At 41.6% G+C, this 27,677-nt stretch overlaps 1 protein-coding gene across 10 annotated transcripts; it reads right to left on the bottom strand.

The window, feature by feature from the left end:
• Positions 1–1,338: 1,338 nt before the first annotated feature.
• KASH5 (KASH domain containing 5) lies at positions 1,339–27,001 on the bottom strand. 10 transcript variants are annotated; one of them, XM_081169058.1, is made up of 16 exons: positions 26,492–26,998; positions 24,871–25,040; positions 24,205–24,321; positions 23,165–23,345; positions 20,936–21,097; positions 20,398–20,515; positions 19,940–19,990; positions 19,456–19,533; positions 19,286–19,342; positions 18,406–18,465; positions 15,949–16,013; positions 13,541–13,628; positions 13,036–13,143; positions 4,800–4,849; positions 4,123–4,233; positions 1,339–1,648 (listed from the first exon to the last, which is right to left on the bottom strand). In XM_081169058.1, the coding sequence occupies exons 2-16, from the start codon at positions 24,944–24,946 to the stop codon at positions 1,453–1,455; spliced, it is 1,518 nt and encodes a 505-aa protein (XP_081025184.1). In that variant the 5' UTR covers positions 24,947–25,040; positions 26,492–26,998; the 3' UTR covers positions 1,339–1,452. The 10 variants fall into 10 exon arrangements, with proteins under 10 accessions (XP_081025184.1, XP_081025190.1, XP_081025186.1 ...); XM_081169064.1 differs by having other exon boundaries at positions 13,036–13,140; XM_081169060.1 differs by having other exon boundaries at positions 26,531–26,998.
• Positions 27,002–27,677: the final 676 nt, after the last annotated feature.

The raw sequence follows: 27,677 nt of genomic DNA, 5'->3' as shown, positions 1-27,677 counted from the left end.
CAGAAATCCTGCAGATGTGGTAACTCTTCAAGAAGTGTGATAAGGCATGCTTGTTGAAACAGCCCGCCAGGACCTCAGGTTGTGTGTTCATAACCAGCTCCTAATTTATTTTACAAGTTACCTGCTATTCAGTTGCTGCTGTTCTGTTCTCAATGTTTTTCCCCCTTTGGACTTCATATGAGTATCACTGGAAACATATGACAAAAGAAAACCAGACTGTTATCTCTGTAACTGGCCTTCTAGGTACTCCAGTACCTATTTCAGGGATAGTTGGGGTAGGGGCACAGCTTTTCAAGCAAAAATATTTTTGTAGTGTAGATGAAAGTGTTCCTTGCTTAATTTTTTTTTAACTGATGGATGCTGCCTCTGAAAGGAATTTACTTAGTTTGGACAGATTCCCCCCCCCCCCCGTGGTCTTAACCATACTGGAACCCCTTTTATATGTTTTGCTACTGCTGTTCTCTCTGTGATGGAAGGGGGTGGAGAGAGGCTTTAGATAAGAAGCCACCAAGCTCTATAATTTCTGGACTAATTTCTGGTCTTGAAGCTTACTGACTCCTGCAAAAGTAGCCAGGGGTGAAGCTTGGGTGTGTGTATCAATCAAGCACCCCTCCTGCTGATTGTCCCTTCCCTATCTGGCAAATGCAAATTTGGGGAAATCATGTGTTTGCTGCATCACTTGTAGTTCAAATCTGCAGCAGCTGCAAAATAATTGCAATGGTCAGGGTAAGGCAAGCCTAGGGAGAGCTAATTCCTGAGGGTAGGCGCTCCTTAGAAGGCTAACAAATGGATAGGAATATGACTGGAAGCTGCAGAGGAGAGGGGCCAGGCACCTCATGAATGGGAGACACTGCATAGCTATTCATGCCATCCTTACAACAAGGAGGGCTACATTTTAGAAGGGATTTGAGATTTTCAGAAATTCAAACATTCTCAGGATGCACGGTAAAAGCATTCCATGCCTGTGCAGATGCCTCCTAACACGCCTTCAAAATTGTTTGTGGGCCTAATACTGTGGGTAAACGGGCCTGTTCTAGAAAACAGCCCCGTTGCCTTTAGCCAAACTCCTCACCTGCACTTTTGTTTATATGAAAGAAGACCTCCTTTTGCTTTTCCTGAACATGATTTTTATTAGGCTGAAGAGGCTTCTCTTAAAGATGCCTAAAAATGCAACATTTGAAAATGGACAATAGTCTACTTTTTTTCACAAGTCACAAATATACTGGAATGTTAGATCCCGGTTAACAGAGTGTTTATCATTAGGTGGGAGCAATCAGCTGTCTGAATGTCCCACAGACTTGACAAAAAAAAATTGTGAATGTTGTGTCCACACGAAGCTTAAACTTAAAAGTGGTTCACTCCATTTATTTTTTACAGGTTCTTTTATCGGTCTTGCATCAGGACTTCTTAGCAGCTTCCTTTTGTCTCCACAAACTAGGAAAGGGAATGTTGTTAGGTAGGTGGTGGCTGTAGGTACTGCAGTTGCAACTGAGGCCAAGAGCATCCCTTGGATTCAGCCCAGGCAGGTTGTTGGTTGAACGGTAGCACTAAGAAGGAGACTGCAAGCAGTGCAATGAATGCAGGGAGCCCTAGAAGAACCAGATTCCAAAGGATGTGCAGTAAGAGGCAGCTGGATGAGACCAGAAACCTGTGTGGAGAGAGGACATTGTGCTGTTCTTATTTCTGTGGGATAATTTCATACCACCAACTTCAACAAACCTGTTCCAAGTTAACAAGTTTTGGAGGGGGTGGTGATAAGGAGACAAAAGCAAAGAGGAGAAACAGCCATTGGGGAGAGTTGGGAAAGTTGATGGAAGCAGTTATGGTTTTCAGATAAGGCAGCAGAATCTCCAAAGAACAGCAAGGTGGAGCAGGGTGTGCAACATTGAACCACCCTGCCACTTTATATTGTAGACTGCACCTATTTTACTGTGGCCACCTGGGAACAGGGTAGTAAAAAGTGTGAAACACTAATACTGCCAGGAATATAAGAACAATTATGTGCAGCTTTCTCTCTGCGGGAGACCATGCAGTGTTTATGTGAGGGCCACTGGAGGGTGTTCCCCACCTAGACATGTCTTGTATTACCATCACTGGTGGGGGGGACAAAGACTCCAGAACAAGTTGTGAGGATCCACCCACTATGACCTCACCCTTGCTTGGACCGTGCAAAGCAGGAGCAAAAGGGGAGGAACTCCCCCTGCCAAGGGAAGTTGTGGAGACCAAGCAGCAAACTTCAGCACTGGATAGGAGGTGTCAAGTACTGCAGCCCATGTTGGTATAGTTGCCTTCTTGTGTTGTCAGTTACTGAGATTCTTGTCAGGAAGTAGGTAGTGCATTTCATTTCTCCACGTCTTTTTAGAGACAAGTTCAAAAAGCTATGTCACTTAGTGATAGGCGTTTGGCAGGCCATTGGACAACTACCACTAAGCCCCTAAGTCAGAGATTTTCAAACTGTGTGTAGTGTGTCGGCTGCAATGTGCAGGTGTGTTGCGTGAACGCTCCCCACACTCCTCCAGGGCTGGAAAGGGGTTAGTTTAACTTCAGGTTTGCTAGTAAAACTGAATGACTGTGTTGCGAAATGATGCATGACTTTAAAAGTGTGTCACCAACAAGTTTGGAAAGCTCTGCCCTAAGCTGCTGGGGAAGTCTGCCAGTATCAAAAGCATCCCTGGAGGAAGTCTGCTACCCCAGAGAATAGAACAGTGGCTAAGTCACAGTGTTTGATGGAGCTGGTGTTGAGCAGTTAGTCTATGGCTTGGAGACCACAGGTCTCAACACCATCTGCCACTCCAGAGCTTTCCCCCAAAGAGCCCACAGGCATGAGGCTCTAGTACGTCATTCCTAAAGACTGGGGTGGCAGAAGTCAATAAGACAGCCATCTTCTGGACAAACAAGGCATAAACAGTGCCTGCCCAGTAGAAGTTTACTCCCACCAGAGGAACACTTTCTAAATACCGTATTTTTTGCTCTTTAAGACTCCCTTTTTCCCTCCTAAAAAGTAAGGGGAAATGTGTGTGCGTCTTATGGAGCGAATGCAGGCTGCGCAGCTATCGCTGAAGCCAGAACAGCAAGAGGGATTGCTGCTTTCACTGCACAGCAATCCCTCTTGCTGTTCTGGCTTCTGAGATTCAGAATATATTTTTTTCTTGTTTTCCTCCTCCAAAAACTAGGTGCGCCTTGTGGTCTGGTGCGTCTTATAGAGCGAAAGATATGGTAATTTGATTTTCTGAATCAAAGGCTAGAAGGGAAGCAAAAAGGAGTGGCCAAGATGTGCTTGGAAACTGAGTAGAATAAATGCATACTAAGAAGAATGGGAAAACTTAAACTTAGAGCAGATAAATACCCCACACCACCTGGATGGATTCAGACTCTGGTTTATAAATTTGTTAAATAAACAAATTAGAAAACAGGCTTTTTTTTCTACTCCAGCTATGTGCAGTGAGGAATCCCAAAGTGACACTACTGCAGCGCTCAAGAGAGAAATGAGCAGGAACTTGGATGTGTGCATGGAGCTGGAGGGCACATTAACCTATCTAGCTTTAGATGTTACCCAAGTGGGACTGTACAGATTTAGAGCGTATATTGAGACTGTCCAGAGAACATGAAGGGTGAATGGTGCTTGCTTCGGCAGCACATATAGAACATGAAGGGTGAATGGGCTAGCTGCACACTTTGTGTCCCTTAATTTCTATACCAACAGGCAACTACAGTATAGTTTGCCTTGAAGCGAACCTAACTGCTTAGGAACCCTTAGTCCTAAATTCAAATATGTGGGGCTAAGCATGGTTACTCAGTAGTGGAGGAAAGGTACCCTACTTGGGTCTGAAAGTGATCCCCTTTAGTATTCACAACACTCACAGTGTATGGGGTCACAATACACTGACAGTGTCTTCTGCAGCTGAATTCTAGCTCTGCATCGATCTAGACAGCAGCTGTAAGAAATCTGCTAAAGGTGTGATATATATATATATATGGAAAGGAAGGGAATCTACTTCAAGGTAAAATTCTCTATAAGGCCACATAACCCAATATGGCAGGAAAGTTTTTCCACAGCATAAATCTTACAAAGGAGTTCCTGTGTTCCTGTGACAACTGCAGTAGTTCGCAGTAGTTCCTGACCTTTGAAGCAGGATTTCAAACAAGTTTTCATCTGACTTCTCTCTAACAGTTGGGATTAGCTCGCCACACACTGGGACTAAGGCTTGTTCCTGAGAGGCTGTTGTAGAATCTCTGAAGAGCCAAGCACATTAAAACACCTCATATGTCAAAATACTTCATTTGGAACATTTGTTTCCTATCATTTGTTGCACCACAGAAGCATATGCATAAGTTTAAAAATTCATCTCATCCTGAACATGGTGCTTTAATTTGATTTCACCACTATGCATCTGGTATTAACAGCAACTATACACTGGAGAGCATTACAGTCAGGGATTTGGGCAGCAAGGCATATTCTTTCTATTTTTCTTTACAATTAGGGCTAATCCAGGAACAGGCTTGTGCCTATATCCCAGCTTCAGACAGTCCTTGAAACAGTGCAAGAAACCAACTGTTCCTGGAGCATATGCTATATAAGTCATTTTCAGTTTCATATTACTTTCTAGACTGACCTATTTGAAATTGATTCTTTAAACCTTCTGTGTGGGAGATTATGCTCATGTTTTGCTGATTAGAAACATGATTACAAAGTGTAGTATGATACATTTGCCCTCCTAAAAACAAGCTGTTTGTTGCTCATCCATTGTACTTAGACCACCTCATCTTGCCTTATGGTAGGGGCCAACATGCACACTTACGATTCTGCTGAGCTGAGTGGTGTGGTTTCTGGAAAGGTAGAATACACAGCCTTGGGGAAAACAAAATTGATTGGTGTGATGAAGATGTTTTTTAATGCAAATTAAACAAATTATGTCTACATACAAGCCTTCTTATTATTTCTCTCCTGTCTGAGAGTCTGTTACTTTGCAGTGCGTTTGATACACCAAATGACTCCTTGTGACATTTGAAAGTTTTAATTCTCCACAATGCTTTTAAGAAATATGTTCCACAAAGCAATTCAAAAAGGAACAAAATTCTGCCAGAACAGCAGGTACAAATGCTGTACCTAGTCTATGTGCAACCTTCCCCCCCCCAACAATTTTACACAGCCTTGAACGTGCTTTTCACAATGTGCAAAGTCATCATGCAATTGCAACACATCAAATGCTCTGTAGCTAACTATGTAGATGAAATCAAACTCTTTTTGAGAATATTAACGAACATTCCTACGGAAAGTTGTCATGGAAAAGAAAGGCTTCTTTAGCAAACATATCACCTGAGGTGCATTTCCTATCCTTATCCCTAAAGCAGACTTCTTATAAAATGTAAGTAATTTGCATTCACATTCCAGTTATATCCAGGATCACTTCCAGTATCTTACAATTTCTTGCTCTTTATCTTTCAGTAGTGGTGGGGAGCCTGTGGCCCTGTAGTTGTTAGTGGACTTCAGCTCCCATAATCTCTTACTGGCTAGGGCTGATGGTAGTTTGGGGTCCAGCAACTCTAGAGGACCACGAGTTCCTCCCTCCTGCCCTGCAGCTTCTTCCTTGGTTCTTTCATCCTGCTTCCCCCTTTGACCCTCCAGGTGTTTTGGGACTACAACTCCCATGATCCCTAGCTAACAGGACCAGTGGTCAGGGATGATGGGATTTGTAGTCCCAAAAAACATCTGGAGGGCCAAGTTTGCCTATGCCTGTACTACAGCTTAGACCCCCAAACCCAAATGGTGGGTGCAATCTCTTCCCACTGGCACTTTTGAAAGAGATTTATTTTGAATCCTTTGGCCATCTTATGCCTGTTTCAAAACTGAGTGCTAATATTTTTCTAGGACTGTTGTACTTCCTGTTTCAGGGGAGGTCAGTAACCCCCATGAGGACCAGAAGAGGAATGACTGCTGGGAGGAGTGCAGAGAGAAAAAACGTCATGCTGCACCTGTAGAAGCAAAGCCAAACGCCTTCATCTACCTCAACAGCAGTAAAATACGTCTCTCCCTTCTCAACAACCATAGCTGGCACTGTAACTCTCCAACAGTTTGACTTTACCCCCAAAGGTACACTTTTCCATAGTCTCCTGAGACAGACGGATGCCAGCAATAAGGGGGAACCTCTCTGTATATATATAGAAAAATAACATTTCTAATGGAAAGCACTGAACACTTTTCACTGGCATGTTAGCATTCCATGTGCAGGTGTTTTGTTTTTTTTAAATATACAATTCCTCCTCCACATATCACACACACCTGCTGCCTAAAGCAGGACAGTCTGGAGCAAGTATTATTATTTATTATTGACTTATTTAAGGTATAAACTGGCCATTTTTTCCTTTTTAAAGAGGTGCCTTCACCGCAGAAAAATGAAGATAAGTTGACATCACCAAGAATGTACACCAATGCTTTTCAGAGGTTCCACAAAAATATGGGAGAAAGGAGTGATTCCTTCTGCCTAGTTGTTGGTATCCATCTGTCTCGAGAGACAATGGAGTGTGCCTTCAGGGGTGAAGTCAAGCCACTGCATTAGCAGCAACAAAGTGACCTCCGTGGGGCACAAGCCTGGGCTGTGTATAGAGGCCCTGGGCTATTCAAACAACAAGACCCTCCTCTTAGACTCGCTGATGTAGTCCAAAGGAAAGCAGCGTAATATATTTGGCACCAGCTTGACTGCAGGAGCTGCCAGAAGGAGGCATACAAAGTGCTGTCCATCTTTGGAACCAAAAGGTTGGTAATCCACAAGGCAGTGTAGCTGACACCTATCTCTTTCATTGGAGGAGTATGGTTTCTTGGCATACATGTACATTCAGCTGCCTCATTCCAAGGATGGAACAACCCAATGATGGAGGCTGTTCCCACAAAATGAAGGAAAAATAGAAGGGTATCGACTTCCGGATTAGCGCCATCGGCAATGGCGGAGTTCCTCTGACCAAGAGGAACCTGCTCCGTGAAAATCGGGTCTTGCCGCCGCGGCGAAGGCGGAGACCCTTTAAAAATCCCAGGCGGAGGAAGCCTGGGAATGTGGGATTCGGCTGACACCAGGAGGGCCTCCCCTACTCGCAGAGAAACCCTTTTTCGGGGATCCGAAGCGACGCGGGGCGAGTGGCGCGGTGTTTTGAATCAACCGCTACTTTTACGGAGTGAAGCCGCACAGCCGTTGCCGGAGAGCGCTGACTTTTGCCTGTGGACAATTGGACTCTAAACAAGTACCCGTGAGTAGAACGGAAAATTGGATTAAGAAACATTTTAATTTGGCACTGAAGCGGGAAGGTTCTAAACAGGAAGTCCGCCTCCCGTTTTTGTAAATAGATTGAAGCAAAAACTTTGCAAGCTAAAGTCTGGAAAGTCGTATATAAAGGTCTAAATTTCCTTCAGTTATTACCACCAAAACCCCTCCTGGAAGCAGGAGAAAAGGGGGGGAATTTTTGACTGTTCAAGCCTGCAGGAGAGAGAGTAAAGAAAGATAAATTTCCGCCGTCTCAAACCTGGGAACGGGGTGTCAGAGACAGAAATTTATGGGGAAGTTCATTGACTGTGAATGGAACGTCTTTTGACAGATAGTTAAAAAAGAGAAACAAACTGATTCCAATGTTGCCTTTTGCATTCAAAAGAAACAAAATATTTGAAAAATGAAAGTAATTTTCTTTTGTTGGTCCTGCTTTCAAAAGATGGATACAAATAGAAATTGTCTCCTCTAGAGGGAGCTTGTTAAATTGTTGCTGGAGTCGATCTGGGGATTTCACAGCTGTGAAGATTAGGATCGTGAGACCAGACTCTGACCTTGAATAAAAATGTGTTTAGAAGAAGTTTTGGTTCTTGCTTTTTGCAAGACAAGCGCTTTGCTGGAGCAGATGCATGAGAAGATGGATTTGATGACTGTTGCAGTTAAAAACTTTGGACAAACGGTGAATACCCATATAGAAACCATTCAGGAACCAATCCAGGAACCTGTTTTGACAGGGCAAGTGCAAGTGCAGAAGATAATGGGGGAGGTTGCTGTTGAACCTCAAGTAACACAAATGGAGAGACTCAAGGCCTTGCAGGAGCATAAGCCGCTGTTCTTGAAGTTTGAATCTGGAGTGGACCAGGGGGGGTCTGGAGTTGTGAGGGCTCTTAATTTTGGAAGGACTTTGAAACATGCTTTTAAATACTTTCTGGATTACAGTGTTGACTGTGGGGAATGGGACTGTGGGGAATGGGCTGATCTGCTGAGGGGAGATGGAGATATTTTTGGATTGGAGTCCTCCCGAGACCTACCCCCCCAGTGAGAAAGGAAATAAATTAAGAAAAAGATCAACAAAAGACAAAGTAAAGTGCAGGTATAAACAACAAGAAGATCTGCAGAAGGGACATGGAAAGGACTTAAGAGCCTCGGACATAAGATCACCAGGTTGATGGACTAGATGGAATGGACAAGAAGGACTGACAAAACCCGAGACCAGGAAGAAGAGACGTTGGATGAAGATTGGAAGAAAGTTTTTTTAAAAAATATTTTGAGAATTAGTGTAAAATTAACGAGTATTAGGAAAAATGTTGGAATGAAACTATTTGGCTTTAGTAGAAATGATATAAGGAGTCATGTACAAATAAGTATTAAATTTTAAGTTTTAAGGTTTTTTTATGGTAAGATAAGGTTAAATAAATTAAGGTAATTAATAGGTTAGCTTGTTAAGATAAATTATATAACAAAAATTGAGAAAGATGGAAAGAATTTGCCGAAACAATTAATTAAATTAGAATACAAAAAGGGAGGTGTGAGGAGGTCGATGAAACAAGTAAATGAAAGATAAAGATATGGAACATTGGATGTGTGTTTTAATGTTATTTTTTTGCTGTATTGTTGTATTGTTTTTTATGCTTTTCTTTTTATGTATTGTAATGTATGTTTTGTCAATGTTTTGTTGTTTTCTTTTCTTCTTTTTTCTAATTCTTAAACTTCTAATAAATATCTTTTTTTTTAAAAAAAAAAAGGAAAATAGAAGGTTATCTAGTTCCATCAACTATAAACAGAGGAAGGAAAGAGTGATGAGTCTTCCTACTGATGTGAATCTTTGGCCTTCTTCAGCATCATTCAGAAAAGGAAAATCTGCTTCTGAGTTTTCTTTTAACTAAAATCCAGTACAATCAAACAAATGTTGAGATGATGGAGTCAGGTGGTGGCTGTTACGGTAAGCAAGCCCCATTTGCAGTAAATAACCCAACATGGCAAGTAATTGTGATTTTTGTATAAAAGGCACTAGACTCAGATAAAGGTTTTTCTTCTTCTTTGTTTGATCCTTTTCTCATCTAATAGAAAAGCAATTACCTTTCAACAAGGTACAAGCTCCCGTATTTGCACTTGGGTAGATGGAAAAACAACTCTTTGGCCTAGGAAAGGGTAATTTGCAAATACAATGTGGTTGAGACACATTATCTCTTTGTAAAGAAGGAATTTTTCATTAGTCTAAATAGAATGACAAGAGGCTGTCCACTCTTTCTTTTTGTTCATCTTAGCTTTAGGACCATTAGTTATATGCCTTAAAACACCAGACATCAAGGGAGTCCAAACTATATGATTGGACTCTTCACTGATGATTTAATGATTATGACACCTGACCCGCTGAACATGGGAGCAGCAAGACTTCAAAAGCTTAGCAACTTCACAATACTATCAGGCCTGCGGGTTAATTTCTCAAAATCTGAAGCTTTATGCTTCAATGTACCACCCAGCACCCAAAATTCATCCACAGAACTCACAGGCATTAGACTGTCACACGAAGCTAAGATAGTTAGGAATTAGTATAACAAGAAACCTTAACAGACTCTATTCACAAAACTAACCCCATGTATGGTGGACAATTCTTTAAACTTTGGGGGGGGATTGGTATTTTTCTATGTTAGGGGAAGAGGAGAACTTTGGAAGGAACTTAGAAGGGCGTATTTTAAAGGTCTAACAGCCATGCTTTACCTTGCTGCCTATTTTGTGCTTTTAAATCTCTGCTGGGGTTATCTCACCAGAGTACTTGCCCCAAACCTGGATGTTGGCATCCAGGGAATTCTCCTCTTCTATACCTATTTTTTTTCCTTGCCACCAACAAGATCATCTGAGCTTTGATCTCCCTGCTGGGATGCTGATGATAGGCTGGGTAAATAAAGTATGTTATGTGCTTCATTATTATTTGTGGTAAGATTGGTGACACAATTGATTCTAACTATTAACTGAAAGCAATACTGGATTCCTGCTTTCTGCCACTGATCTGTATATTGTTTCAAAACCTGTTTCCAACCGTGTGTAGCTGGACAGAGATTAGAATATTGGTGCCCTCCAATTCCAGACCTTCTTTATCTCTGATCACGTTCAAAATGATTTCTTTAGCTGAAAGATGTGAAAATTTTACCAAGATGTCTCTCAGCCTGTTGTTGTTGGACTGCAAACTAGCACCAGAGTGATAAGCATTGTCAGTGTCAGTAATGGCAGGCAGGCATTATTTGATTAATCAATATAAAATGAAGGATTTAGTATCAGACATTTCTGAGTCTCTTCCAAGCCTCTTATTTTAACATTTAAATGGTGCAAAGCATTGTCTGACATTTACAAAGCTGTATATCTTTAGCTCAGTCAGACAGCTTTTAAATTCTTTTATAATGCTTAATTCCCATTTTAGTTGTTTCATTTGCTATTGCAGCAACATCCAAGATTGTGATTCTGTCTAATCCAATGAAGTTTCTATAGGTTTTAAGGCTAATTTCTACTCTTCCTGTAGATCATGTTTAAAATCTTGCTTCAGTTTGTCGAGAAGTTAGCTCTAGTAGCATAAAACTTTTCATTGCCTTGTCCTTTTTGACAGTTTAGCTGTCTTGGCTACCATCATGAGCTTCTCCTCTTCTCCTGAAAGCTCCACAACCAGGATCAGATCTTTCCATTAAATGTAAGATCAGATATATTTTTGCCTTTAAATTCTTTCCTTTTGCTACATCTCCCTTATCGGCATTCACAGTATTATTGATTTTTTTAGTTTAAACAGGAATAAGAGCCTGATTTATGGCAACAATGGTCAGAGATAAAGATTTATGCAACCAATTTTGATTGGTGACATCCAGTGCTATTTTTCTAGGGGGGAAAGTTGCCAGAACTCACCATGAATGCCTCTTTTGTTCTCTTAGAATGGCAGTGGCACCTACCTGAGAGGTACCGGAACAGAGTTCCAGTGAGTTCCTGCTGAACTTCCAGACTTTGGTGATAAGAAATGTGACTGAAAATGCACTGGAAAGTGCATAACACTTGCTTGACACAATGTTGTCTAATCCCCCTGCAAATTAATTCAGGGAGGCAAATGGTTTTCAGGATTTTTGTCAGAATCCTAAAAACTGTTCCATGGAAATGTACCTTTATTGAGATTCCAAACTGCAGCCTCAAGGAAGCTCAGAAAATGCTGTGTCTGGTCCTTTACATGTTAAGTAAGCATTTCCAGGCATCTTCTGATGTTAGTGCATACCTCAAGAAAGGAGTGTGTGTGTGAAACTATCTCCACTAATGCAAACTATCATAACCTCCAGAACAGTATTATTCAAAATAGTACCAGCTTTCTTAGATACTGAGCAGCTAATGTCTTTTTGTTAGTATTCATACTAAACTTCCCTACTGCTAATCATGTCCCTGTTAGCTCCACCGGTGCCTGTTTTGTAATTGAACACAGACTGTGTAGTCTGTGCACCCCACAGGAAACCTAATGGGCTTTTCATTTTTCTGGTGCCAATGCCGGAGTCCCACTTTCCCTTGAAATCAGGCTGATGGGCCATATGTCTCTCCAAACTTTCAGTGTCGGATTTGCTTCTGTGACTTGCCATGGTACAAACATCCATTTAATCTGTCAGCATCTGGCTCATATATGACTATGGAGGTAGGAGAAAAGGCTCCTCTTCACTACAACATGACAAACAACATCTTCCCTTCAATCAACTGGATAGCAAATGCTCTTTAAATAGGAGGAGATTAATACTGTAAACAGTGTGCTTGCCTTGTGCAGTTTGCCGTCTTCCAGCTCCTACATCTAACGTGGCTTCCCCCCCCCCCCACATTCATGTCCACTAGTATATGCCCAAGTTAACAGGGGTCTTTTTCAAGATGCAAGGACAGGGCACGCTTTATCAACACCCACCCATACAGTCCTCAGTTCCTCCCCTCCAATTGCCAACAAAATGCTACTGCAGCTTGCATAATAAAGAAACAGCTTGATTTCACAAAACCCCTTTAACAAATAGGGCAAGCGAGAGCACAACTGACTCCACCCCAAAGGCATTAGCCACAATGTCCAATTCATAAGATTTCTGGTCATGCACTCTTCTTAAACTGAGCAGGGGACTTGTTCATATTTTCAGCACCATAACTCTACACCTACACAAATTCCTACATGTTTACAGCAACAAAAAGGCAACAAGTCCCATCCACACTTTGATGTGACAGCAAATGCATGTCTACCAGCTGGAAGCCACAGTATTCTTGGTGCTTTTGCTTGTGTTGTATTCCAATTTGTAGACAGAGAGAAACAGAACAGTGGGAGGCTGCTGGGATAATGAGTCACACCACACATTGGGTCCTTAGTATTAAAATATATCTTGGCAGGCCTCAAAACTGGAGATCAGAGAAAGGTTACCAAGGTAATGAAAGATAAGACTATGGATCATGCTCTGTTTTCTAGAAAAATAAATATATACAGCACCTGGCCCAACAACACAAAATTTGAGCTAGCTCCAGATATCAGTAGGTAAAAAGTTATTTTGAGAAAATTAGAGGTGTGTGCTATGGGAGGTGTGTGCTATGGGATGGGGTGGTCAGATCAGTTTTTGAGATGATTTTCCATTTTTGAAACGGGGGTCAAAGCTTAAAGTGTTGCTTGGTGTGAAGTCAATCTAGTTTCGATATTACTAACAGCATACTGGTAGCTTTAATTCAGCAGACATGTTCTCTGGAATTAAAGGAAGAAAACTTTGTCGTTATTTTTCTTACCACTTGTGAATTCCACACTTACGCTTTCTGCCAACGATCCAATGTCACCTGAAGCCAATGGATCTGTCACCAAAGATGTCAACATCCCACACAAAGGACTAGGCAAATCAGCCTCCTCGCCAAACTGCTGCTGAAGACAGCAAGGGACTATCATCATTTTATAGCTGAATAAATCTTAAGCCTTTCTTCAACATACACTTCTGTGACACAGGTGCTGCTTTTCTCCAATACACAAAAGTGTAATATCTTGTTACTGGCAAAAAGTTATTTTTCTCCCATTTAGCACAACAACAGCTACTATGAGTGTTGTCATTGTGTGAGTATCACAGGCGGTACTGGATAGTGCCTGCAACATCACTAGTGCTGAGCAACAACTCCCTTCAAACTAGATAAATGTGTAACCCTGTACAGCAAGCATCTACCCAAGACTCTGGGTTTGTCTGAGTTAAGTCTTGAGATCCTTTCCATTTATGGTGAGAGCAATGGTAAGACATTCCAAGAAGCAATACTCATTTGTGACAACTTACTCTCTGTGATTCTTCAATTTCCATCCAGAGTGGCTGTGCAGGGGCCTGTGAGCAGGTCTTCACATTTTCTAGGAAATCCCCTGGCAGCCTGCATCAAAAAGAATGTTAACAGTTCATTGTGTCAAACAGAACTGCAAACAATTAAAATGGGAGTTTACATGAACCTCCTTGGCTACTTAACCGAGGATCAACAACTTACCTTGTAATTAACAAAGCAAAATTAACAATAAACATTAACATAAAAATAACAACATAAAAATTAACAACGCTATTAGTACTCTTCTACACTAGAATTTCCTCTGGAATTTTCATGCTTTGCTCACTTACAATTTATGGGTCATCTGCATGATGTTATCAAATCATTGTCCTCCTGGGGTCTTCCTATGGTGATTCTGTCTTTTGTTCAGACTATACTAGCACAATCTCCACAGGGGTAGATCACCTTAGTACTATTCTTCTGTATTTTTTCAAAAGCTGTACAGTGATATACCAGGTGGGTGTACCTATCATCATGTATCTATTCTTTCACACACCCTCACTATTACCCTTTCCGGTCAGTGCTACTTTAATAGCATGCTTATTTTTAATTACTCTTTTAATTCACACTAAAACACCTTTTCAACTATAGTTTAAAAATATTATTAAAATATTTCTCCAGGGCTGCTTGGTGTGTTTTAGTACAATTTTTTTAATGAATCTTTAAAAACACATGCAGCCTTTCTGGTTGGAATCATTTCTTAATCGGTTAATTTGTGCCAAAACAGTTTTTTAGCTTAGCCTTCCTTTTTTTAAAAAAAGTTGTTATAATCCCACAATAGCACCTAAATAAAAACAAAACAAAACACTTTTCCCATTTACTATTGCAGCAGGAGATAGGTTTTATCAGTCAGCTATGAAAGATGGCAAGCTTGGATGCAACCCAATTTGTTTATAAAAGACTTTCTGTTTGTATCTGTCAAAGACTGTTTAGGTCTGGATAACATTAGGATAGCAAGGTAGATTAGATCACCTTAATATATATTTTTCCAGCTCTGATTTTAAAAATCAAAATGACTCCTTTAATAGAAGTGCAAACCCGTCTCACTTAAGTGCAAAGCAAAATTATCCATGTTCGTAACACACCCAGACCTGACCTCAGTGTCTCCCTAGCAAGTCAGAACAAATTATTTCAGATTCTTAGTGCTAGTCACAAAGAACTGGGTCACAGAACATGATGTGCGTGCGTAAGAGAGAGAGATGGACAGGTCTCAGAGAGGACAAAACTAATTTCTCTTGAGACAGCAAATTAAGCTGCATCTGTTCCGTTTCTTGAGCACTCCCAAGGTACAACTACCTGGGACCAAATAAATCATTCCCTAAACATTCCAGCTCCCTGCTCAGCTGCTTTGTGGAATTGTTAAGTCTTTTTTAAAAAGAAGAAGAAGAAGAACAGAATGAGAGCAATAAGGATGATATGAACAACCTCATTTAGTCTTGGACAGATCATGCAACTATGAACTGTCCCCTCTGAGGAAAAAGCTGTCTGCTTTCACTGTCTGAATATCTGCCTCCAGGGGGCACTCAATTTTAACAGATTTACCAGAGCTTAATATTACACTACAGTGGTACCTCGGGTTACATACGCTTCAGGTTACACACTCTGCTAACCTAGAAATAGTGCTTCAGGTTAAGAACTTTGCTTCAGGATAAGAACAGAAATCGGGCTCCAGCGGCGCAGCGGCAGCAGGAGGCCCCATTAGCTAAAGTTATGCTTCAGGTTAAGAACAGTTTCACGTTAAGTACGGACCTCCAGAATGAATTAAGTACTTAACCCGAGGTACCACTGTACTGAAAAAGTATTGAAAAATTACTATTAATAATATAAATAACAATTTTATTCATGCATTTAGTTAAAATTTGTATCCTGAACCATCACTAAACCTCAGGGTGAAGTACCACAATTTAAAACTAGCACTTCCAAATACAAGGGAATTAAACAATACATGATAAAACCCCATACGCTTCAGAAGCTTAATTTTATGGAATTAAAATTAAATGAAAAGGTCTTGCTAACAATCCTCAAAAACATAATAGCTTACTTGGGGGCATATTCTGAGAATATGATCCATACAGAATTCAAGCTAATCATAAACAGGGAGCATTTTGACAATTGCCAGTTAAAATAATTAAATCATTTTGAAATTGCTTTTGGGATTTTTATTTTTTTTTTTTGGAAAATTCAAAAGCATTTCACTGTCCCGAAAGGATAATTCTTAGTTTAACACAATAATGATTTTACAGGAAACTGTAACAAAAATCATAGAGCTATTCCTGGCTGGACACCACACCTTCCTTCAAACTAGATACATCTGGGCTTGCTGTATCCTAACGACCCCCCAAAACACCTAGCTTATTCTGGCAACACTTACACGTTTTGGTCCTGATAGGATTGGGACAGGTGTTCTTGAAGTCTGCTAACCTCCAGTTTCAGTTCCTAATGGAGATCACAAAGAGAACCTGATGCACGTGCTCGCTTCAGCAGCACATATACTAAAATTGGAACGATGCAGAGAGAACCTGATGCACAAGTATGGTAGCTACTATACTAGCACAAAGTAAAGTGGGGAAGTCTGTATGGGTCTACCTTGCAAGGTTCTGTGTTCAATTCTATAAACTCAATGTTTCTTTTTTAAAATGTTTACTGAATTTTCAGTTTAACATTTCAAAATAAACAATTTACATAATACCATTTAATCAGTGGCTTCCCTCCTTCCCCTTCCATGGTTCATTTTGTTTGCCTATTATACCTGCATATTTTACTATAACCATTTTAGTCAGTTCTCTTTACTATAACCATTTTAGTCATTGTACAATACTCGAATATTAGTTAACCTGTCGAATTTATCTTAATTCTGCCAGCATTTTCAGCTGTGTGCAATTATTTTCCATATACTCAGCAAAAGGTTTCCACTCTTCTTCTTGCTCTCTTCTTCTATATGTTAGACCTGCTAGTTCCACAAATTCTATCATCTTAAATTGCCAGTCTTCCTTACAAGGGACCTCCCTCACTTTCCATTTTTGGGCTAATAATACATGAGCTGATATTGCAGCATACATAATTTTTTCTGACACCTGGGAACTTCTGCTTGAACTATTCCTAACAAGAATGCCTTTGATCTTTTGGGGAAAGTTGTTTTAAACATTTTTTTCATCTCATTGTAAATCATTTCCCAATACTCTTTAACCTTTTTACATGCCCACCACACATGAAAAAAGGTTCCCTCCATTTCTTTACATTTCCAACACAAATCTGATTCTACTTTATACATCTTAGCCAACCTACTCAGAGTTAGATACCATCTATGGATCATTTTCATGTGATTCTCTTTCAGTGTATAGCATGCAGTAAATTTCAAATCATATCTTTTTTCCATTCTTTGAGGCAGCTTAAATTATGAACAATGAGGATCATTTGGAATAATTTTAGGAAGTACAGTGGTACCTTGGTTCCCGAACGGCTTAGTTGCTGAACAAATCGGCTCCCAAACACCACAAACCCGGAAGTGTTCTGGTTTGTGAATGTTTTTCGGAAGCCGAACATCCAACGCGGCTTCCACTTGAGTGCAGAAAGCTCTTGCAGCCAATTGGAAGCTGCACCTTGGTTTTCAAATGGTTTTGGGAGTCGAACAGACTCCGGGAACGGATTAAGTTCGAGAAACAAGGTACTACTGTATATTAATTTTGATGGCTGAAATTTAACCTAGTAGGGAAAGCTTCATCCTTTACCTTATTGCCAACTCTTTTTAAATCTCTTTCCACGGTTTAATATAATTATCTTGAAATAAGTTGAGATTTCTCAAGGTCAGTCAAATCCCCAAATTTCTCGACTGCTCATCCATGCTTTTGACTAACATCTTGGTCTTTTCTGTCTATTTTAAAACCCACCACTTCTCCAAAACATTTAATTTGCTCTAATGCCTTGGGAACACTTATGTTATATTGTTCCACATCATCTGAAATTTTTCAGTTTCATTTGTTTAAATATCAAAGAGTTATGTTAGCAGTTTTTGCACTCTATGCATACTGCTCCCCATCCAGTAGTCTATGTGTTCCTTTTCCTAGGGTAGCCTCTGCTATCTGTCATAGACTGAAGATGAGCCTTTGGGATCTACAATTGTGAACCTGTTATTCATCATTTCCCATTCCTTATCATTATTACCAATTCTGACTTGGTTTTTCTGTGGTTATAGAAATTGATGGGGGATATTTCTGGTTAATACACAACTAACTAACTCCAAATACAGCTGCCAGTCTGCTGATGGGGGCATCTAGATGAGAACATGTGATACCACTGTTGTAATATCTGCACTAGCTGTCCATCTACTGCCAAGCTGGGATAAAGATCCTCATATTGTCTTATGAAGCCCTGAAAAACTTAGGTCCAGAGTACCTTGGGGACCACCTGAACCCTTATATCCCTGCTTGGTGACTGAGACGATCTTCAGGAGCATTGTTGGAACATTGCTGGTTGTTTCCCAAGTTGGTGAGGATCATTTGACAACAAGAAACCCAAGACTTTAGTGTCATCAGCCCAGTATCGTGGAGTACTCTGACAATAGAGATTTAGTAGGTGGCTTCTGTTTCAACTTTTAAGCTCCTGCTGAAAACTTTTCTAGTCCATAAGGCTTATGCAGGCAATTAAGAATACATCTTTCCATAGTAGTTGACTATTTTCTGATTTTAACATTTTTACATGTTTTTTATTGTACGGTTTTACATATTTAAAAAAATAAATAGCAGTATATAAATATTTTTATAAATAAATAATTGTTCACCCTAGACTGTAATATATATATCACTCTAGATTCCTCTTTGTCCCACATTACCTGTACTACCATTCTGTATTCATCCAAGGTGACTGTTAGTTCTTCAGCGTGTTTTGTTTTCTGTGAACACAAAACATAATCAAACATAATAAAAACCAAACAAACAAGAAAGTAACTCAACCTTATCTTAAAGCAAACCATAATCTTATAGAACCTCTGTCACCAAACTAATTTCTCAAAATATGTATGGTTTCTTTTCAGAACCAAGTTATGTCTAGAGATGAGGTTGCAGTGACACCTAGTGATCCCTGAATACAGAGACAAGCCAAAGCTGTAAAAAAGCTGTAAAAAGAGGAAGGATGCATATAATACTTCAAAGATTATCAAGTCATACAAATAAGACCATAATGTTTAATCAATTATAACTTTAAAACTATTGTTTTTACCTGTGTGGAACTAAAATCAATCAAATAAAAGTTGTGCAACTAATCACAATTAATCAACTAAGATTTGTTTAATTAGGTGGCAATGTAACGTACAAACTAGCAACTTATCATGATGTCATGTACTCATTCAGAAAGCTTCTTTCCCAATGGAAATGCAGGGAAATTGTCTTCATGACACAGGTGGATGCTGCAAATGACTCCCTGTTCATACCACTGGAAACTACCACTCAGTCCATGGACTCACCAATGTACAAAATTGTTCAATGGGTAACCTGTGATTAAACCCAGTGTGTTGACAGGATAGCAAGAACTCTTTTCTTCCATGCAAAGAGGTGTGCAACTTGAAAATTCACCACATTACGAACAATATGTGGTGCTACTATCACCCACAGTGTCACTGAACCCAGGAAAACAGATACTCCCAGACGTTCACCTCCATCATAGCACCTTAATTTCAGACTTCCAATTTGTCATTTTTCCTATATATACCTCACCTCATTTAGGGCAGCATCTTTGCAGGAGATAAGGTTTTCATATTCAGAGATCTGGGACTGCAAGAAGAAAGCAGAATACAAATAGATGCCCTCAAGTTATAGTCACAAATCCATACTACAAAAACAGCAGTCATCTGACAAACTAGTTGAACATGGCTATTTTTAAGTACCTTCATTTTAGCCTTCTTTGTAAACAGGTCTTTGATTTTACACTTTGAGCTTTCTTTCTCCAGAAGCAGTTTCTTGTTCTAGAAGACAAATGCAACAGACTTTTAACATTACTATCTCCCATGTGCTGCATCAGTTTGCTATTACACAGCCTCTGGGGTTTTTTGTTTTTGTTTTTTTTTGATTAATAAGGAAGATATCCATTCTGAAGGGATCTCATGGTGTGTACATATGTGTGATGATTTCCTGGAAGAGGACATGTCGTTTCTTGTATGAAATTTCATTGCGCATGCAGTGACTTGTATGTAAGGGTGCTTATTCTCCATTGTGCAGTTAACAGCTGAGATTTCACCTCTACTGTAATGCCACAAGTGCAAACAGCAGTAACCTGCACTGAACCACATGCCTCATTTTCTTACATTTGTGTTATCCTACAGCTGACATGGCTGGTTTTACTTTTTTAAAGTCCCCATCGCCCCTGCTCACCATCTCCTGCACTTTATCCAATTGAACAGAAAGGAACTGCTGCTCTTTTACCTAAAGTTTGGAAGGGAACATTACAGTTTGATTAGCCTGTATGAGGATCCAGAATTCCAATATAAGATTTTTTCAGCAAAAGGATAATAACCTGAAGTGGTTTGTGAAAGCTTCTTGTGCAGATATATTATCCAAACAGGCATAAACAGTAGTTTCTAAAAAGCCAGCTGTCACAAGTTCATCTAAGAAGCTTTACAGAATTATCCACATGCACAACACATTTGCATGTGTATTCAACTACATGAACTCCTTTCTTCTCTGTTTCAGAAGAACTGGCTGAGATAAAAACCCAAGCTCTCCAACCCAAAATCCAAAATGTCATTTGAATAACTCAAACAAATTGAGACAACGGTGTGTAAGCTTTACAAAACAGGAAAGTTTACCAGAAACTAAACTGAAGCACCTACCAGCTGTCGGGCTTGTGTGTGAAGTTTACTATTTTCTTCTTCCAGACTTTTTGAGAAAACCTTCAGATCCTCTAATTCATTTGCCATGACCCTAGCTTGTTCCAAGGCTGGCTGGGTGCTGTAATAAAGAATGGTGGTTGTTTAGTTATAATGATCTGAATTCTATCTCCAAACTTCACTATCATCACGCTATGTGAGAAAGACCCAAGAACTGGAGACGAAACAGGGGGTTGAAAAGTAAAAGAAAAGCTTAATCCAAACCCAAACATATGTTGAGTAGGTAGCACTGTACTCAGAAGGGAAGGAAATAGGGAATGGTATTAAAGGTAAGGAAATACATGCAAATCAGAGGGTAGAGTGTCAGATTACAATAACTCTTTTCAGCACAACCAATGGCCCCTCAATGTTCCATAGATTCAACGAAGCTCTTGCCCCACTTCCTACAGCCCTGTCTTCATTCCTGACTAAATCTTCTACTATTTGCCTTCTTGTATTAGTCATAATTAATGATACCAGGTCAAGCACTTCCAACATTTACCCTTTCAGCTTCCCCTTCAGGTCACAGATCTCCTCAGAGAGTCTTGAGTTGAGCTCTTCTGCAGCCTCAATAGTCTTTTGCAGCTTGGTGTTCTGCACTGCTAGCTGCTTGTTGCCATGTTGCAGATCTTGGATGCTGTTTGTTAGGTCTACAGCATCTTCCCTTTTGTTAGGAAAAAGCAGGTGGGAAAATAAGCCAGAATTATATTTTCCCTTTGTTTACATCATGAATAAATTTACATCAAATCCTGTTTTTCCTTCCTCTGAAGGTGATCAGAAGAAGGTGGATAGCCTTCACCAAGACTTTTCTTTAAAGAGGAAGAGAGAAAATAATCCAAAGTAAAAAACGTTTTGCAGTGGCATAGCGTGGGGGGTGCCAGGGGTGCCGGCCGCACCGGGCGCAACATTTGGGGGGGCGCGTTTGGCTGGCCCTCCTCGAGGAAGCAGGAACCCCACTGTCCTCGGACCTCCTCCGAAGGCTGGCGGTGGGGCGGAGAGACCTCCTCCCGCCGCCAGCCTTCGGAAGGCTGCTCCGAAGCCTGGCGGTGGGGCGGAGAGACCTTCTCCCCGCGCCAGCCTTCGGAAGGCTGCTCCGAAGCCTGGCGGTGGGGCGGAGAGCAGTGGCGTAGCGTGGGGGGTGCAGGGGGTGCACGCCGCCTGCCATGCCGCCCTGGCTGCTTCAACCGCGTCCGACAGCCGGCTCGAGGCTCCTTCCAGCCGGGTCTCCCGACGGGGCGCTGCGGGCGGAGGCTCCGGCACCAAGCGCCACGCCGCCCAGGCTCGGGTCGCTGTCTGGACGCGCGCAGCCCGCCAAACGTGCCATCGGCGGCGCTCTAGTGCCTGCGCGCCAAGACCGCCCACCCGCCCCGACGGGGCCCCCCCACCCGCGCCGGAGGACGCACTGGCCCCAGAGCCGCCCCCTCCCCGCGCCAGAAAGAAGCTGCGTCGGGACTAGCCGGGCCGGGGAGGGAGACCGAGAAGGCTGCGCCGCGACGCCCAAAGACGCGCGTCTTGGCGCAAAGGGGTCCGCGGCACCCAGACGCGGAAGGGACCCTCTCCCCCTGACCCGCCACTGAACTGCAATTTCCAGCTCCCTTGGCAAATCCCAGTCCCCAATCCCCAAGATGCTTTATTTGAGGCAGGGGTCCTTTAATTGCAAAAACACCACCACGGAGGGCAGTAGTCACCACGACGTTTGCCCCAGAGTAGAGCCGTCAGTATTAATGACCATGGTTAGGGGTTAGGGGGCGCAAATTACTTGCCTTGCCCCGGGTTAGGGGGCGCAAATTACTTGCCTTGCCCCGGGTGCTGATAACCCACGCTACGCCGCTGACGTTTTGCATATCTATTTATATTAGGCCTCACAGAACTCTTGGAAGGCAGGAAAGACAAAATTATTATACAGTGGTACCTCAGGTTAAGTACTTAATTCATTCCGGAGGTCTGTTCTTAACCTGAAACTGTTCTTAACCTGAAGCACCACTTTAGCTAATGGGGCCTCCCGCTGCCCCGCCACTGCACGATTTCTGTTCTCATCCTGAAGCAGAGTTCTTAACCCGAGGTAATATTTCTGGGTTAACGGAGTTTGTAACCTGAAGCGTATGTAACCAGAAGCGTATGTAACCCGAGTTACCACTGTATTAGTGAAGCTGGAGATTAATCTGAAAAGCACAACATGTACAGCAACATTCCCTAAACCTGTGTCCCCCCAAAATACAACTCCAATCAGCCTCAACCAGCATTGCTAGTGGTCAGGGATGATGGGAATTGTAGACAAAAATCTTTGGAAAGTCACCACCAGGGCAAGACTGATGTAGAGTCTCAATTTTTTAAAATGTTACTCTTATGCTTTCTTAAAAGTTGAGAAAGTCGCATATTCATGTATCTTCTCCATCCTCCATGCATGCATGCATGCATGCATGCATGCAAGCAAGCAGCATTAGAGTTCAAGCACAAATTCTGGCCAGGAAAAATACATTGGGCGGGAGAGGAGCATGGCTCCAGAAGGTGTATGGCCTGGGGAGAATTCTGAGGGCCAGATAAGGAGGCCTGCATTTGGCACCCAGGCCTGAGGTTTACCATACCTACTCTAACTACTCATCATCTTAAAAGAAAATTCACCATGCCTCAGGTTCCCTTAGAATACTAACAATACAGACATCTCTCAGGGAATTTAATATTGAAACCAAGGCCATGTGTAAGGCAATATCTGACTACTACAATTACTAACCCCTCTTGTCGACAGTCTGAGATCCAATCTTTCATAACTGCACAGAAGGTAGAAAAATCAACAGCAATCCCTCTCTCTTGAGGGTCCAACCTCTTATATAGAGACCGAAACCTCCAGTCTTCACAGTTCTGCCCTGTCATCTCCTGCAAATATTCAATGATTCGGAAGACAGACACCTCTCCTATAACCAGAATACAGGTAGACAGAATTACACAGGTAGGTAGAAAACTCAAGTATAAAAATTGCATAGAACAATAAATCTGGATTTAGTTGTCTCTGCTATCTACCAATGCAAGCTATTATGATATGTTTTATACGTCTTTGTTTCTCCAGTTTAGAAAAAATGAGGCATTTGTAACTGATAAAATCGTCAGTCATAAATATATGAACTGTATATATAAACTAGTCTACATATCTGTATTGTTTTAAAATACCCCATAGCAGTAGCTCACAAAGCAATTTTGCTTGGTCTGAAAAGTAATGTGAATTTATATTTAATTTTTAATCCATTAACTTCTGGTCTCCATGATTAAAGAAAATGAGTGATGTATCAGGAACCAACCTTCAAGAAAAATAGGATTTTTAAAGGAATAGTAGCTTTGTACCACTGCTTCCCTTTCCCACTCACTTCCTTCTTATTATCACTTATTTTCTTGTCTTTTCTTCACTTTCTATTATACCTTAAGTAAAATAAATTTATGTAACTTTGAAGTACTGGGAGGAGTCCTGGATAATGTCTATCAATGAATGATTTTTATTTATTTTTTTGCACATCCTAGTCAATAAAACTTTGTCTAAGAAGAAGAAAGTATTCCATCTTTCTGCTAGGACTTATTGTCATTAAAGTTGACCTGGAATTGTGTACTTCTTTAATACAGTGATGTTAGGTTCACTGACAAAATGACATATAGCCAAGAGTCTATAATATATAACCTGATGCTAAACTATCCTGAAAGGTATTTGCACATCTTAACAAAAAACTGATCTCCCAGCAGTTTTGAAGACTGATAGTTTTCAACTGATATTTAAAAACTTTCTACCTGTTTGTTCTGGATCACAGGCCTTGAATGTGCATTTCAGAACATGTTCTTCAGAGCACTGGCTTGCATTCAGGGTGATATTCTTGCTGCTGACGCCAATGCTGTCCTGTGGCATTGCTAAGGAACATGAGGAAGTAATATTTATATAAATGATTTTTTTCCTAAGCCTAGATTATCTGCAGACCAAGTCATCCTTCTGGGGCTGTTATGAAATGTTTATTACAACCCCATTACTGAGGTGAGGGCATCTCAATCTGCTTGATAAAACCTTGGTAAATCAGCTGGGGGGAAACTATTGTGGAAATCATATGAAATGGGGCACTTCCAGATGACCTTTTTACTGAGCATGTACAGTATCTTGATTTGTCTGCAGGGAGATTTATTATGTTACCTCAAAGCAAGTGTTAATTCAAACTTTCCAGTGCATTTCCCCATCACTTTCCTTTTCATTAAAAGTCTGATCTTTTGGGGAAGCAGGTTTGTTCCTCCTTATTAATTAATTATAACTGTGTGACCTGAATTTACTGATATGTGACTGAATCCCAACCAAAAATGGCAACAGTCTGGAAGTGCCCTGAGGAAGGGGAAGTGGTTCTAGGAGCAGATGTTTCTGACGCAGTTACAATACTGTTACATGACTGGCAGCTCAGAATGACCAATGCCTACTTTCTCCCGACAAGAATGCAGTTAACTGTCCAACTGCTTCATTTTCAAGTGACTTGTAATAAATATCCTCCATCATCACACACAGGTAAGTTCCTCGACAATCAGAACTTGGTTCCACAGATGCGTTCTTATCCAGGAAAAATAGATTATAAGGTCACTTCTGTGTGTACCTGCAACAAGCAAAACAAGAACATAATTCCAGTATCTGTGAACCAAAAAAAGCTACTTTGGTAATTTGCCAGGCTTTGTGAAAGTAGCAAAATTAAACTCATTTGGACTGCCCCAACAACTTCATCTGTTCGAAGCACAAGTTTCATAAGACTTTAAGGCTATGTAACACTATACCCACTTATCTGGGAGTAAGCTTCCTCAAACTCAGTAGTACTTACTTCTGAGTAGACATATACAGTGTATAGGACTGCTGTGTGAAAGTTAAACCTGGCTTAAACATTGCATTAAGAAATGCAATGATAAAATAGGGAGTTACTTTCATATCTCTTTGTGTGGCAGTAGCATGGATGTAGTTGACTAATTTGGAAGGCTTTCTTTGCTAACATCAGAATTATATTAGAAAACAGTATTTTCTCTCCTAAAGGGCACCCTGTGCTATGTGTGCACAACAGGCACAGGATTTCAGTTGTATCATAGTGTCGTGGACCTTGGATTGACTTTATGATTTGCCATTTCACATATGTGGAGTGACCCCCAAATTTAGGTTTATTTAAATCAAAATAATGTATAATTAGGTTGAGATCCCTCCCTATAATGGTGTGGTTTTAGTTCAAACAAATTAATTGGGGAGTCCAACCTACTGTGAATGGCGTATTCTATGGAGGTGATGCATGGGGTTGGCACATCTTTCTTTTTCTCAATTCAGAAAAAAGCTGTTTTGGGGGCTGAAGGGATGCATTATTGCATGAGAAACAAGACAGGATAGATATGGATTGCGTATTCACTGCTTCACAAACCAGCGGTGGGAGGGCATTTGATGCAGAATTAACAAGTGTACGCAGCCACAGTATTTAATCCAAAGTAACAGTTTCTTTGGTAAAAGAGTATGTATTAATAGCTGTGGAAGGCCACGTTGCATTTGAAAGGGGGGTAGTGTTTTTATTGATTTCTTGTGGATGGCGGTAGCGGTCTGAGGCAGGTGAGGAAAGCTGTTTTTGAACCGCAATCCCGAGCCGAAAGTTTGGCTTTGGCTGTTCCGCCTATGAAGGCAGCTCAGTTAACAAGATATAGGGATAAAGGGCTGGTAGCCATATTAATATTTCTCCGCAGGTCGGTACAAACCCCAAGGTCCTTGGACGGAAGAATCTTTTTAACCGTGACTGCTTTTTTAAATACGTTTTCAATGGCAATGGATATTTTAAGTGTCTTTAAATTTGTTTTCGAACTTGTGCCTGCCGTTGCTGGTCTCCTCAGGGAGGAAAATAAATTCAATCAATAATTAAAATTCCAGTAAATAAATAGCTCGAGCATGCTTCGTAGCTTGCTGTGTAGCAGCTTAGCCATTATGGGCGTAGCAGCTTAGCCATTAAGCGAGATTTTGGGAGACCCTCAGCCACGACACGGGTTAGGTCTAAAGGTTCGCCTGCGAAGAGAGAAAGAGGCGTTATACCAACTGAAACGGGGCAGATCTGTCCAGAAAGGAATCTACCGCCGGGGGGGGGGCGGGGCGTGCAGGAAGGCCGTTTAGCGGGGACTCTTTTGTTTTCGCACCGCGCAGCTCTCTCAAGCAGCCTTTATTCGCGAGGCTGAGGAAGAGCAGCCCCTCACACGAGAGAAGCCGACCGAGAAGCCGAGGTCGAAGCGTCCGAGCGAGGGAAGGAGACGCGGACGGAGAAACCATTCCTCAGCGAGAGCCGCAGCACAAGCGGAGATACCCCTCCGCCGCGGCCTCCAGAGAGCGGGAGACGCGGAAAGCCGGACTCGCGCGCCGAGGCGTTGCTATGGGAGACGCAGGGAGAAAGGCGGGAAAACGCGGAAGCGGCGACTCTCGCGCCTGTTCCTGGGGCCCGTCGGTGTTTCCTTAGGAAGGTGGAGAGGCAGGAAGCTTCTCTGTCAAGCCTTCCTCCACCATGGAAAGATGTGCTCGCCTGCTGGCTAGCTCACTCTCCACCAAACTTTTCTAGCCAGCTATGGGCGTAGCCAAGGGGGGGGAGGGACAGCTGACTCTCATTAATCAATACTGTACAAATCTAAGGTTCTGCCCCCACCCCTAACAAAAATTTCTGGCTACGCCAATGTAGCTAGCTAGCCCTCTTGTTTTCTGCACCCTCCTCATTGGTTTAAAAATGCTTGCATGCCTTGTGGGATATCTTTGGGAGAAGAAATGTCTCGGGAGTAAACCCTACACAACATGGACGTAACCAGGATTTATGTTGGAGGGAGAAGGCTTCATGTTAGGGGGAACAGAAACTCAAGTATTTGTATTAATTTGGGGGGGGGGGACTTGGCTACGCCCATGCTACACAAATCCAGAGTGGAGTCCCAAAGATAGTTGGGTGGCGCCTTGTATGCCTCCTTCCCGCAACTCCTGAAGCCAAGCTGGTGCCGAATGTATTGCTCTGCTTTCCTTTGAGGGGGACAGCCCATAAACTCCATACACCACCCAGGCTTGCACCCCTTGCAATGGATATACTATAAGCAAGTCTCCCCAAAGTAACTCGTCAGCTTCCTAGTTCTCTTGCCATTTCCTGCCGAAACTGAACCATTACCCTAAAAGTGTACGGAAGATGGGATTTTCAGAATGCAGATGTTCTTTTTGGCTATAAATATTTAACAGTTCCCACTGTTGAATAAAT

The sequence above is a fragment of the Podarcis bocagei genome, assembly GCF_964188305.1.
Source record: "Podarcis bocagei genome assembly, chromosome: 13".
Classification (NCBI taxonomy): Eukaryota; Metazoa; Chordata; class Lepidosauria; order Squamata; family Lacertidae; genus Podarcis; species Podarcis bocagei.
This window is presented reverse-complemented; position numbering and strand designations above follow the sequence as displayed.